General features: G+C 39.9%; 2 protein-coding genes across 3 annotated transcripts; one reads left to right on the forward strand and one right to left on the reverse strand.

Moving 5' to 3' along the window:
* Positions 1-367: 367 nt before the first annotated feature.
* Positions 368-8,167, forward strand: LOC116714413 (heterogeneous nuclear ribonucleoprotein H). Of its 2 annotated transcripts, none has more exons than XM_032554982.1 (11): positions 368-514; positions 1,365-1,461; positions 2,007-2,162; positions 2,249-2,392; positions 3,992-4,130; positions 4,840-5,018; positions 5,337-5,449; positions 5,554-5,689; positions 5,781-5,864; positions 6,636-6,728; positions 7,408-8,167. In XM_032554982.1, the coding sequence occupies exons 2-11, from the start codon at positions 1,380-1,382 to the stop codon at positions 7,500-7,502; spliced, it is 1,221 nt and encodes a 406-aa protein (XP_032410873.1). In that variant the 5' UTR covers positions 368-514; positions 1,365-1,379; the 3' UTR covers positions 7,503-8,167. The 2 variants fall into 2 exon arrangements, with proteins under 2 accessions (XP_032410873.1, XP_032410872.1); XM_032554981.1 differs by having other exon boundaries at positions 412-514; positions 7,404-8,167.
* Positions 8,158-14,015, reverse strand: rufy1 (RUN and FYVE domain containing 1). Its single transcript, XM_032554980.1, has 17 exons — positions 13,647-14,015; positions 13,223-13,402; positions 13,012-13,129; positions 11,909-12,010; positions 11,698-11,821; positions 11,553-11,614; positions 11,320-11,455; positions 11,132-11,233; positions 10,916-11,032; positions 10,304-10,471; positions 10,126-10,223; positions 9,929-10,048; positions 9,633-9,762; positions 9,428-9,522; positions 9,278-9,326; positions 9,130-9,207; positions 8,158-9,039 (listed from the first exon to the last, which is right to left on the reverse strand). The coding sequence occupies exons 1-17, from the start codon at positions 13,975-13,977 to the stop codon at positions 8,896-8,898; spliced, it is 2,154 nt and encodes a 717-aa protein (XP_032410871.1). The 5' UTR covers positions 13,978-14,015; the 3' UTR covers positions 8,158-8,895.
* Between the last annotated feature and the right edge of the window lie 424 nt (positions 14,016-14,439).

Here is a 14,439-nt window from a genome sequence, read left to right on the forward strand (position 1 = left end):
GTGATAATTACTGTTTTGTTTTGAATTCATTTACAAAGGCAGGTGTTGTAAAATGTGAGGTGTTAAACAACCTCTACATTAAAATTATATTTTAAAAAAAACCAATAACTGATTACTGTAAACCATGTATTTCGGATTTGTAGGCCAGAAGATGCTGAAGGCCAGGCCAGACTGGGCCTCGGGCAGCAACGTCATCCTGCCGGGGATTGCCAGGTGCAAAAAGAAACCCACATTTTGTGCGATTTTATTATGTTTCTGAAGATTTGACAAATGTTAAAGACTTGTGTCGTTATTTGCTTCAAGTCTCATTTACAAAAGTATATTTGGTAGAAATGTAAATAAAACTTGACAGTTGAGTTGCAGTTAAGACCCGTACTCCTTCTGTAATATCTTGACACGGCGCCCTGAAAGGGGGATAGATGGAGCATTCTGGCAACACAGCGCGAGGTTTCAGCCGCATCACGCAGCGGGTCCTACCATAGAGCTCCGGCGTGTTGCATCTTCGGCTGAACAGGTAAATGTTTAAATGTGTTTGTGTTTTGCTTATTGGTTCCATTCCCAAACAGCGTTTATTCTACTAATTACGGTAACAGAATATACTCTGTAAAGTAAAGTAAAGTTAGCAATTACACCGTAGCCTCAGTTAAAATGTTAGCCGTTGAAGCTAAGAACATGGCGCTGGTTGAAAGGGCCGCTATTGTTCTTGTATCCGGGTGCGGCGCGAGCGTGCTGTAGGCCACACATTTTTTATTTAAAAACAAATGAAGGTGTACACAATTGCATGTACACATTTGGAGTTAATAAAGTATCAGGCATTAATCGTAAAGCCTCAATTGTACACTAAATGTGGATTGAATGTTTTCAGTTAGCTACGGATTTTTTGTTGCCAGAGAACTATTGCTAGTTCGAGCTGTTGAATGATTGTTTGAGATACTGTTCAAATATTTTAATGATTCTTGTGTGTGGATTTTCTTTGGTTGTTTCTCGTGAGGATATTTTGCACTACATAGACTGGTCATTTATTATTTGATACATAATGACGAGTGTTTAAAAAAAAAATAGGCGCGAGAGGGCGCTGTTATAGATCAGTATAGTTCTCCATTCTGTAAAACGTAATATTTTTCAGTCATATTGTGTTTTGAAGCAACATTTAAACATATTCGGCTATCTAAAGTAGATGGCAGTTAAATTGGCCAAGGGTATGAACACAACCAATGAAGGTTGCTTTGCATATGTGTCTTTCTATTAACAGAAACACACATCTGCTGCAGAGTGGTCTATAAGAATGTTTTTAACATGATGTTTTTTTTTTCTAACAGACATGTAGATTAAACATGTTAACTTGTGTTTGTTTTTCCTATTAGGAATTGGGACGAGTCATGGCTGATGAGGGATATGTTGTGCGAATCAGGGGTCTACCTTGGTCTTGTTCAGTAGATGAAGTTCAGAGATTTTTCTCAGGTATGTATGTCGGAGGGAGGAACTTTACGTTTAACTTGTAAATATAACCTGTACATCATCCTATCTCTACCAAAAAACTGCTCTTCTATTGTACAGCTGCATGCTCTACATTTAAACACTTTTGTCAAATTACAAACACACAACACAGTCATGTGAAACAATATTGTAAAACAAATTGCAGCCACAGAATACAATAGTATCACTTCTAGACATAAATGTATCATATATGAGAATAGATGATCAGTTGAGTCAAATTCAATACACGTCTTGTACTTAAAACTAGAATTCAGCACAGATATAAATATCTTGAAAGTGTCCTTGGAGCCTTTTACCACACAATGGGAAAAACACAGTAACTTTATTGACTTAAGTGTTGTTATGACTTACCATGCATATAGTTGTGAATGAATTTGGTACAGAGTTACTTAAACCAGAGTCTGTCCAACCTGACCCTAGGTTTATAGCGTGTAGAATTACCACATTTAGTTGTTACTGTAAGACATTTTACAGCGTGGACATAAATTCCCCATAAAACATCTTTCTAGGCTGCAAAATTCTGAACAATGGAAGTGGAATACACTTCACCTACACAAGAGAGGGCCGCCCTAGCGGAGAAGCATTTGTGGAACTGGAGACGGAAGAAGACCTGAAGATAGCCGTGAAGAAGGATAGAGAAACTATGGGTCACAGATACGTTGAGGGTGCGTACGACAGAGTCCTTCTTTTGACAGATGTTGTATTTTTCTGTGACACTGCCTTAACAAATTGTTTTTTTCATGTAAAACAGTGTTTAAATCCAACAATGTTGAGATGGATTGGGTCATGAAGCACACTGGCCCAAATTGCCCAGAGACAGCAGGAGATGGGCTTGTGCGCCTCCGGGGCCTTCCCTTTGGCTGCAGCAAGGAGGAAATTGTGCAGTTTTTTTCAGGTAAAAATTTCTGTTTGTTTGTTGTAACTCCCTTTTGGGTTAGGAATAAAAGATTATTGCCCCGTCTTCCTTTCTTTGTTCCTTTCTTTTACAGCACCAATTCTTGCTGCTTCTGTTCAAGAAGTGCTCTTTAGCTTTTAGAGTGTGTTGCGAGAACATAGAATCATAAAATGAATTAGTTTATGGTAATGAGCAAAGAAATGACACAAGGAAAAAGAAGGCAGTTGAAAGTTTGAACTTAGGTTTTTTTTTATTTAAGTATTTGATTATTTATTAGGGATCTGGAGTGTGTATGTGAATACCCTTTTCATCTTCAAACCATTGTCCATATAGAGCAATCACACATCAATTATTTTTCTTAAGTCGGGTCTGATTCTACTATATTCCACTGGAGATGCACCTATTGAGGATTTGTGTCTGGTTTATATTCCCTTTTCTTTTTTTTAAAAAAACTGATTGTTGTTTTTTTTTTGTTTGTTTTTTTGAGGCTCCAAAAATACAAGAGCCAAAATATTTCTTCTGTGACCATCGTTGTTGCATCGCACTGAGTGAGAAAAAGTTCACTGTAATACAGGGTTTTACTCATTTAAAAGAAAGATGAACATTTAGAGTTTATATTTTAAATTGCATTTAACATCCTCTTAGTTTTTTATGTGGTGTGTATCATTCTAATGCAGGCCTTTACCTTAACTCTGAGATTTCTAAAAGGCTGTCAGAATTTTTTAATTGTGCACGTTACATAAGAGATAAAGGTTGAAAGCTCAAAGTTTTTTGCAATAAATGAAGATGTTATCAGCTCTAATCTTTTTCAATAGCCTTACCTCCTTCACCTTTTTGAAAAAACATCAAGAGTGCGGGTAAAAATGGGCAGTTCCTTTTTTGTACCCAGCAAAGTCCAGTACAGCGAATAATACCCAGCACTCTACAATGTCTAGCTTTCTGTTGTTGTAGCCTGAGTGAACAGTCGATGTAGCTCTGTAGAAAGTAGTTCCTTTTTAAAATGGCTTCTCTGCTTCCTCTGCCTTCATTTTAAACACCCCACATCCACTGAAAATAGCTTATTTAGGGGTTTTTTCCACTTAGAAGCTACAGTGTTGAAGAGCTTTTCTTAGAGTTAGTTTGAGTTTCCAAACAGCAGGTTTACTGAAAATTGCCCGACAAATTCTCGGTGCATCTCTACTTTTCACTGATAAAACCTCTCTCATATTTTAGTTTCATTTTGTTCACATTTCTCCCTGCTTTCGTCTCCTAAATCCGTTTTCTTAACTTGCAGTATAAGACTGTTGTATAGTGTCTCACAGGTAAACCGTAATTTTACTCATGTCACCCACCAAACTCCTCTTTTCACCCACATTCCAATACTACCCTGGTTTTCCCCACACAAATCCCCCCTCTCTTTTTCATATGCTTACTCTATCCTGTCATTTCTACTTTACCCCAAGAGTATAATAAATGTGACTCCTTTAAATGGCCAGTTGAAACTGAACTGGTGTATGTGTGATGTAAAATTTTCTATCTCTCTTTAGAGAAAGTTCTCTCTGTTATTGGGCATGTGATTTAATATGTCCCCTGCTGGGGTTATCTGTCCTTGGGTTGAAGGGTTGGAAATCGTGCCAAATGGGATAACATTGCCGGTGGACATCCAGGGGAGGAGTACGGGGGAGGCCTTCGTGCAGTTTGCTTCACAGGATATAGCTGAAAAGGCTCTAAAGAAACACAAGGAAAGAATAGGGCACAGGTGGGGATGGTTGGTTGGCTGGCTGGATAAGTTGCTTTTCTTATGGTGTGCACATTCAACATCTGAACCAAATGCTAAACTGACACTACATCTAGAATATGAATAATAACTAGAACACACCCACACACACAAAAACTGCTATACTGGATCAAACTCTGCATACATTCAAGATTTTCAGTGGGAGAATAAGTGCTAGGGGTTCATTAAAAAATAGTTGAGACCTTGATTGGAAAATGTAACAAATTTTAAGATAAAGACTGTTTGAGTCCAGGTTTTCAATGGTCAGGAGTCTCCCCGGTGGTAAAATCAGAGGGAGAATACACACTTGGCTCTAGAGCCCACTGCTAGAGGCAATGTTTAGAGGTCAGCTCAGTAGGGCTGGAGTTCTCTCTGACTCTCCTAAACCAGGATGCTGGCTGTCATGGTAAAGACCAAGAGTATACTGCAGTATGCATCAGATTTCTAAATTACCTCAGATAACCATAAGAAAAGTTTAGTTACCAAGGCCCTTGTTAATTTGGAAAATATTTCTTTCTTAAACTCAATTACCATTTTATTGTTTTGTTTTTTTAATGAACAAATGTTAGGTACTCATAGACTTTACTACCAATGGAATACATTATAACAGCATCTGCATAGCCCAGTATTAAGCAAATGCAGTTTCATTCACTTCCCCCGTGCCTGAAGGATTTTCTCTCTATACTCTTAGGTACATTGAGATATTCAAGAGCAGCCGCGCTGAGGTGCGGACCCACTACGAACCCCAGAGGAAGCCGATGGGGATGCAGAGACCGGGTCCCTACGACCGGCCCTCGGGCGGACGCGGTTACAACATGATGGGCCGAGGAGGCTCCTATGACAGAATGCGTCGAGGTGGCTACGGAGGAGGTGGGTGCAATTGGACACAAAATTACACCTGCTACCAAATCAGTCTCATTTTGTAAATTATCTGGCATTTACTAGATTTTGAAATTATTTTAAACTAACATTAAGTGTAGAAAACCACCCTGCCTGTTCTGTTTTGTTTGTTTTTTTTATTAAAAAAGATGAAACCAAAATTGAGACATTTTAAGGGTGTGGACTTTCTTTTTACCATGAGTGTGTGTTACTTGTATATCTCTGTGTGCCAGTGCTGCACTGTGTAACTAATGAGATTAAGCTGTAAAGTCCATGTAAGACCATGTGTTAATCCGACTGTGTTTTCAGGTGTGTCTGATGGGCGGTATGGTGATGGCAGCTCTTCCTTTCAAAGCACAACAGGTCACTGCGTCCACATGAGGGGGCTGCCATACAGAGCCACAGAGACGGACATCTACAATGTAAGAGACACCTCACTGTCTCACCTACATGCCATACTTTCTGTGAAATTTATCACGAAACTCTTCGGCACACGGTTGGTTTTTCTTACCTTTTTTTTTTTCAGTTCTTCTCTCCGTTGAATCCTGTGCGGGTCCACATTGAGATTGGCCCAGATGGGAGAGTAACCGGAGAGGCAGATGTAGAGTTTGCAACGCATGAAGATGCTGTTGCAGCAATGTCCAAAGATAAAGCCAACATGCGTGAGTTTGTTATGGATCACTTTAAAATAACTCAGTTTAACAAACCTCTCTTTTAAGTCTGCACAATCATAATGACTTGTTTCCCCTACAGAGCATCGCTATGTAGAGCTGTTCTTGAACTCCACAGCAGGGGGCAGTAATGGAGCCTACGGTAGTCAGATGATGGGTGGCATGAGTAAGTGTCAGGGTTAAGAAAAACCAAGATTCAGTAAAACCTTATTACTTAAAAATTGTACTTTAATTTATTTCTTTTAGTAAATGAATCCATTCAAAGGTTGCCAGCTATCATAACATTTATCATTTTTAAATATTGTTTTATAGCAAAATATCTCATAATCCAGAGATGCTTGTTGAGAAAGGAACTTTTACCAAAGAGACTGAAATGCAGTTTTATTTTTTAAATAATTTTATTTGTAATTGATTTTAATTGGGCTATTAGATATTGAAATTCCTGACTGGTTATCAATTGGACTGTGATTAAAATGGTTTAGCAAAAGAATGGACTGAAGTGAATAGGAGCTCACCTTCATCTATAGACACCCTTCTTCTGACAGTTATTTAAAACAGCATTAAAACCATCACAGGTACAACATATTCATCCTTTGCTTTGTTTTTTCACAAAACATATGAGGAAAGTCCCAGTAGAGTTAATTGGAATACACATTTTATGTTTAAACTTTTTAATTTTTGCTCTTCCCCTTAAGATCAACACATTTTGCATTATATAAATGCCATTTTTCCTGTTTCCCAATTTTAAGTGACTAAGAAAAATGGGTATGATGTATTTGGATATGACTAAGATGTTTTACTTTGGTGATTAAAAAAAAAATTAAGTTAACCTAAACAGAGTAGAGCAATTTCTTTAAGGGTTTTATGTTTAAAAAAAAAAAAAAAAAAAAGTATTGTTTGAGTGTCCTCTCAGGCCATGATGGTTTGTCCTCCACAGGTAACCAGTCGTCTTACAGTGGTGGCCAGCTCAGCTCAGGGTACTCTGGTGGGTACAGCAGCCAAGGAAACATGGGTGGCTACAGTGAATATAGTGAGTGTCAGCTCTTTTAACTTTTCTTCTACCTTTGCTTTGACTTTAATTTCTAGGAGCTTTAGTAAATCACAATTAAAAATGTTTATAAAAGGCAAAAGAAAAAAATTGTAAAAAGCTCTGCAGCTGCTCAGTGATAAACTTCATCCTCAGTATGTTTCCCATCTTTGCTTTTCTTGTTTTGAAAGGTTATTTTCTTTTTATACAGTTTTTTTATGTTTAGTGAGAACTGCTCATCTTAAAAATTATTTTAACAGCCTGCATTGGGCCACACCATTATGGTAATTTTTCTGCTACGTACTGTAAAACCTTGAAATAAACTTAAGTTTACTGTTATAAGAACAATGAAATATTTGACAAACAAAAGGAAGTCAAGCATTGCTATGCTAAAAAAGATTAAAGCAACTGTTTTCTTTTGAGAGTTGCTTTTTTTGATACTCATTTAGAGAAACCTTTTAATAGCTGAGACACTGCCTCTAGGTTTAAAAAAAACTAAAAGCATGTCTTTCTAAAAGAAAGACATGTTAACACAAGCTTTCAATGTCTGGAAAGCTTGTGTTGGTTTTCTATTCAGTGGCCATAATATTAACCATTTTAACAGGTGTATAACATGATTTGTTGTGCATGACTACATGAATGAACTCTTGGGTCCTATGGTGTTTATTCTCTCTCTTGTTAGGTAACCAGGGCGGAATGGGAAGCAGTTACTACGGCGGTGGTGGAGGTGGAAGCAGAGGCTCAATGAATGGACTCGGTGGGGGATGGGGAATGTAGTTTTTCTGTTTGTTTTTTTTTGTTTGTTTTGTTTTTTTTCTCACTCTCAACCCTTAATTTTATGTTTTTAACTCGGCATTTTGCTGGAAGGACTGGAAATGTCTAGCTTTGTTAAACATAGGATGATGAGGGGAGGTCGTCTTTTGAAAAGTACAGAGGGGTGGGATTTGTATTTTTTTTAAGGGGGTGATTTACAAAGAGAAGTGTGATCATTTGTCATCACAAGAAGTGTATCTGAAGTGTTGTCTTCCCCATTCCTCCCAGACCTGACTCATTACAAAAACCACGTTAATGTCCCATTGTCCAGAAGTGTGACATTTTGTTCTCCGAACACCTGCCTGTTTCTGAAGGCTAACTCTTCCCATACTGGTGGACTTTACATTATTCAAGGAATGCATGAGCAGAAAACCTGTCGTATTTTTGGATGTTTGACCTCATTTTGCTTCTTACATGTTTCAGTTAAAAATGTAAATCTGACTTCATGGTGTGCAGGTGTTTTGTTTCCTAATGTTATGACTGTTGATTGGACTTTTTTTGTGATGAGGGCTACGTGAATGGCAAATCTAAAATCTGCTACCATGGAAGTTTTTACAGCTTTGAATGCTATTTGTATTTTCTGTGCACAAAGTGAATAAACTAGTCTGGAATACCTTAATGAAAGTAAAGCTGGAAAAACTGGTTTTATTGGTTTATCAAATAGATTTATAAAAGTCAATTATTTGCAGATTATATAAATGGTTTTTTGCAGAAGTTGACAATCTACAAAGCTTCAATTTCATACATTCTTAAGTTTGATTATTTAAGATTCTACAGTTGTTTACACACACTTTCATCCAGTACTGAGGCAGCTGAAGTTAAATGAACTAACAGAAATCCTAGCAAAACTCAGCAGTTTTACATAGTATACATCCAGTTTTCTGTTATAAAAGACTAGTTACTAGAGATGCAACAATCAGGCTTTGTAGCTAATACATTTTGCAAAATATCTACAAATTGAGAGATTTTTCATAGGTTTTTCTTAGATATTATCCCCATTTATGCACCAAAGCATATGCATTTGATCTGCCGATCAGTGCAACTCAAGGGAAAACTGGCTGATTTAGACTGAATGGTCTAATCTTGTGTAGTACTTAGTGTTTTTCCTTGAGCTAATGAAACATTTAAAACCTTTTTAGTCAACAGTCATTGCAATCTTTAGTTCATCCTATCAGTGTTCTTAAAAAATGTCGCCCATTGTTTAATACATACAAGTAAATGCACCTGAAATTCAAGTTGACCAACAATGAAACTCCAAACCTGGTTATAATTAGTATTGTATGCTCCTAACTTCAGTGGTTGGGTTTCTCCAGTGTTAGGAAGTCTGTAGAAACTTGTAAAGTTCTAAATGTTTCTGTCAGGAAGCTGTTGAGGAACTTCTCTGCAGCAAGAGCGAGTGACACACGTCGCACACTCTCACAGGCCGAGGGTAGGACGGTAAGGCTAGCTCGTTACTTGAACAAGTGTTGCAGTAGATGTCGCCGCAGTTTCTGCAGTGGTGCTGCAAGCAAAGACCTTAGATTGAAATCTCTGCCATGCTACATATCAGAAAAAAATGGGTAAAAAAAAAAAATCACGTGGAAAAGCCAACCTTTCTACGCGAGATGGAGAACTCCTTCTGGCATTGCTTGCATTGTGTGGCTTCATCGTCTTTCATCCATGCGTGGCCCTGTGGAGGTGGGTTTAAAAGTTAGCATCTTCCCTCTTCCAGCACCGTTATTTGCTCATCAATATGTTACCTTCAGGGCTTTGTTAACCTCCTTAAAGTCCTCCATCTTGAGTTTAGACCTTTGACAGGAATGAGGGCAGAATCAGAAATGTTTTGTGAAGAAAAATTTTTTGGATTAACGTAGGGGGGGAATTCAATATACTTATATGTAGGTACTAACTGGCTTAGATGCAGGCCCATTTCCTGTAGCGCCTGCTCCTGCTGTTCACACCTTTGCTGCAGCTGCTTTTTCTCCGTCTTCAAATCCTGCAGCTCCTGCACCAGGAACACAAATGAATTGTTAAAAGTGTATTCCTGGAATGAATTAACCTCAAGTAAATATACTAATTTCTAAAGATGAACTTGTGTTTGTACTGTGAACTGACCGTGTGGAGGCCCTGCAGCTGCTGCAGCTGGGTGCGGAGTTCGGTACTGTTGTCCTGTTCCCGTTGCAGAGCTTTCTGCAAGCTTTGTCTCTGTTCTCTCTCTGCACGCAGCTCATTCTCTAACCCCATTCTGTGTAAGAAAAGAGTCGCACATTAATTATGTACTTCAAATCAGCATTTAAATTAATTCCATTTACTTCCTCAAAGGTTTCAGTCTGCAAAACCTTAACATTCGTGTCACAGTTTGTTTGTTTTTAGCGCTCTGCACATGTCACACCCTCTGCGTGTGTGCTAACCTTAACGTGTCCAGGTCTGTTAGCTGTTTCTGAAAAGCTTCGACTTTTGCTTCCAGCTCCACCCTCATGTCTTTGTCCGACTGGTCGGTTTGTTGACTCTGCTGCTCCGATTTCTGCAGTCTGAAATGTCAAGCAGGCGAATTAACCGACCCAGAGCATTTTAGCAAGGAACACAAGCAAAACCCACCGGCACATACCGCTCCTCTAGTTCCACCGTAGCCTTCTCCATCTCGTTTATCCTCTGCTCCAGCTGCACCGCCTCGGCCTGCTTTTTCTCCACTTGTCGCCCTGAGTCCTGGGAGACCAACCAGCTTGTTCAAATGCATGCACTCTGTGGTGGGTGGGGTGAAACACAGCACACACGACCATTCCCACCTCTGCCTTGTGGAACATCTGCAGGTTAAGAGTCTTGACCTGGTCAAGCTGGAGCCGTAAGGCTGCCAGAGTGTCCTGCTTCTCGTGGGTGTCCTTCTCCAGTAGCTTCATGGCCACCTCCATCTCCTTCTTTAGGCCCATCTGGAGCTCCAGCTCACGCTCCAACTCCTGGCATTCACATATTTAAACCCAAGACAGCAGGAGTCAAATATAGTTTAAGGCTAAAACTTTTAAGAATGAATGTATGCAGCAAAAAGACCTATAATAACTCCACAGGCAGACGAGACAAATATTAGTCGTGCATTCGCCCAACCTTTTTGTTTGCCAACAGCCATGTAGCCGACTCATCAAACGTGAAAGAAAGTGTTCTGTTCAAATAAGAAGAAATCTGAAATGTTCTTTTATTATGAGTGGCAGAAAACTTAACTCTGCATCCCTTCTCCCCCGATAAGGGATGCATGTTTGAGGAAGGACAATAGTGGGAAACCCCCCCCTCCCCCCAAAAAACAATTGAAGTCCAGATTACAGTCACAGTTGCAAAGGAATGGCTATCAAAGCATATTCATGTGTTCGAATGGCTCAGTCACTCATTGCAACAATGCAGTAACAAACCTGGCGAATTCGCTTTTCTTCTTTGTATTGCTTCCACACCACATTGTACATCTCATCCAAACCTTGTCGAGTCTGTTTGTATGTCTCCAGCTCCACCTGACTGTCCTGAAGCACTGCCTGAGAACAACAACAACAACAAAAAAACAGGGTTGTATTCTGTAGCCTTGTTTCATTTTTAAAAAGCTTTCAGTCTCTTCCTGCACAATAGTTTCAAACCTCTTCCTTCTTCTGGCTCGTCAGCAGAATGGAATCATTCTCCTGCCTGAGCTGTTCCTGTTCCCCCTGCAGCGAGTTGATTCTGTCTGTTGCTGCTGTCAGCTAAGAAGAGCAAAAGCATTTATTGCACTTAGAGTTGGTCAAATAAATACACGGAGATCTTATGGTGACGGTAAAATGCCAGTAACCTCCTCCATGAGCTTGCTGTTGGTCTTTTCCAGAGAGTCCATCTTCGCCTGCAGGTCGGTGACGGTGCCGCTCAAGTGCCGATTCAGCTCTTCGATGTAGTGCTTCTGGTCTAGAATGGCTGTCATCTTTCCATCACTGAGAGAAAAAGAAACATCGGAAAGGAATCAACTTTTGAGCACGTTGTAACGTTCTTGTTAGCTTTGGTCACATTGGCCAAGTAAAATCCACTCACTCCTTTGGTGTCTCGCTGCTGGTCGCATCTTTCAGGTAGAGGGAGAAATCAATGACTGCCACCTTAAAGTGAAGGAGAGATAGCATTAACTTGTTTAGATACAAACTGGAGTCTCAACAGCTACAGCTTTTTACTGGGTACAGACCTGAGAGTCGAGGTCCTCCCCTTTAATGCACAGATTAGCGTCAATGACGTTCAGGCCAACGAGCAGCCCTCCCATCACTGCGCCTTCCTCCTCCAGCATTAAAGCGCCGGCGTCGTAAAACTCACTAGGGGATTGAAATGTACACAAGATGGCACTTTTGTACTCGCTTTTCCTCCTGCAGCATAAATTCTTCCTTCTTGACTTTACAAACCTCAGGAGGTCCTTGCGGTCCAACAGGGTCTTCAAGTAGTCGGCTACTTTCTTCTGCATGAGCGCCAAATGCAGCCAGGCCCGGGCCCGCCCTAAACCCGTTCTGGGGAAGAGCAGCAGATCATGAACACAACTATACAGGCGAAAAGGGTTCTTGACTTTTTGTAGCTGCCAGTGTTTCTAGTACAGATAAACCAATGCGATATTAATATCTGTACCAATCCCGATGTTGGAAAAAAAAAATTTCTAGATCTGGTAATGGTGACTTTATGGTTGATCCATAAGGGCAGATCTATTCAGTCTAACGCTACGCTTTGTGCTCCGAACAACATCAAGCTCTATTGTTTTTTTCATATTATATTCAGAATTTAGCTTTCTGAGCCATTTGAAAGAAGATTTGTTGCATTTTATTTGTACATGTTTGACAAAATAGTCAACCTGTTGTTTTTGTCAGTTTCAGTATCGTTATCATTTATTTTACATTGGCAGCTATACTCCTAATTGCACTGACTGAAAATATTTGTTGTGATTTTTTTTTTAGAAGTTTCACCTAGCTTGTGAGCTATTGGTGTACTATTGGTGTACACCTGTAGTACACTTGTACTATTGGTACTATTAGTACATTGTTATCAAATGTGTAATTCAGTACATTTATATCTGTGTTTTTAAAAAAAGAATGTTTTAAGTAAATTCAGTGATGTTCTTCTGTATCGGAGTCAGCCTATACTAAGCCTCGGATATCTGTATTGATATCGGGAGTGAAAAAAGTATATCGGTTCAGCAATAGTTTCTACACATGTTTAAGTCAAAATTCACAACTACTCCAGAGTCAAATTCCAGATTAATCAATTTACAACAGTGATTAATGGATGAATGTGTAGAGGAAAGGATAGAGACTGCTGGTTTGATGGAAAGAAAAACAGAAACACAGATGGATAGATGGACCAATAGTGAAACTGATAGACGATTAGAAAGACAAAACAGATACATGTACAATTTGGCAATGGTATCCCTTTTCTAAATTCATGTTCCTTTTCCATCATTCTCCAGGATATTCCATACTTTTCCAGGCTGTGAAGAGAGCAGGAACCCTGGACAACATACCTAATGCCAGGCAGGTCTCTGGCACTTGTGGCGATGTTGGCAGACTCTGGACACAACTTCTCAACAAGCTCCAGAGGCCCCCATATGGACTTGTTCTGACCAATAAAGGACTTCTTGGCTGAAAGAACACGGAGTGTAAAAGTCACTTATGCTAACCTTAACGCTGTCCTCACAGAAAATAGCGCTTGCTTCCGTCGACCAGACAGCTCACCTTTAAGGCCGTGTTTGAGGCAGTGTTCAAGGACCAGGAAAAACTGCTGAAGAGGAGGGTACTCGGAGTCGAGAGTCCTGCCCAGGCTCAAAGAGGACTGGATCAAAACTTTGATGCTTAACTTCATCATGCTGAGGAGGTTGGATCTCTCTATGGCCATCGGGTCTTTAGTGGGTACAACTGTAAAATAAAAAACGAAAAACTTTGCATCAGTAAGGCAGGCGTGACTTCACCATAACAAGCACAAACTTCTTGACATAACTGCATATCATCAAATCTCAAGCTACGTTTCATGCCCACAGAGTCATGTGTTGTGACAGCTGACAGGAACTAAAGAGGAAGCAGCAGTCTCTTAAGTGTTTGCAACTTGGAAGAAAGTAGTCCCTAGTTTGATTGAATAAAGTTTGAAATAGTTGCAACCTACCGGGAAGCTTTTCTGCAGTGCTGTTCAGATCATTTTCTGCCTCCTTCTCGCTTGCAGAAGCCACGGCGGAATCCTGGGAGGCTTTTCTTGGGGCGGCTGCGTAGCTCATCCCGCTGCTGATAGTCTCCGTGGCCTTCCGAGCCAGAGAGAGGATCGGAGCCGACCAGCTGTTCTCTGCCGCGGCCGGGTGAGTATTCTCGGGTGGGTCCCGACACTGACTACCGGTGGGTTCATCGTCGGTCGCCAGACCCGAAACTTCCTGTTCGCCTGGCTCTGGTTTTTCTACGTGATCCTCAACAGCTGTGTTTACCTCCAATGTTTGGTCGGCCATGTTTGTTTCCCCCTCCTCCCCTTTTTCCACGTGACTCACGTGACCAGTTCGGCTCAATCACGCGCGCTGTAAGAAATGAACTCTTCTTCTATTTATTCATGGGCGATGAACGAATAATTCTTTATGATCCATTACCGCCACCTTCTGGACAAACAAAATCCCCAATTTATACAGATAGGTCATTTTTTTCCTATCCAACTCAAGAGCTGGTGGCAATGAGTTGCAATATTTTAAAGTTTCAAAACCGCATAAAAATATGCTCCAAAAACAGTTTCATTATATAAAAACTATATAAACACATCACTGTTGTAAAAATGCAGTTTCAAAATTATAGATGTTAAGTCACAAGTTGTCGAAAGTAAATATCTGTGAAGTCAACTCAACAGAGGATGCGACCAGTGACTATCTGTCTGTCTGTCTGTGTGTGTGTATATATATATATATATATATATATATATATAT

Source organism: Xiphophorus hellerii, chromosome 23 (genome assembly GCF_003331165.1).
Source record: "Xiphophorus hellerii strain 12219 chromosome 23, Xiphophorus_hellerii-4.1, whole genome shotgun sequence".
Taxonomy (NCBI): Eukaryota; Metazoa; Chordata; class Actinopteri; order Cyprinodontiformes; family Poeciliidae; genus Xiphophorus; species Xiphophorus hellerii.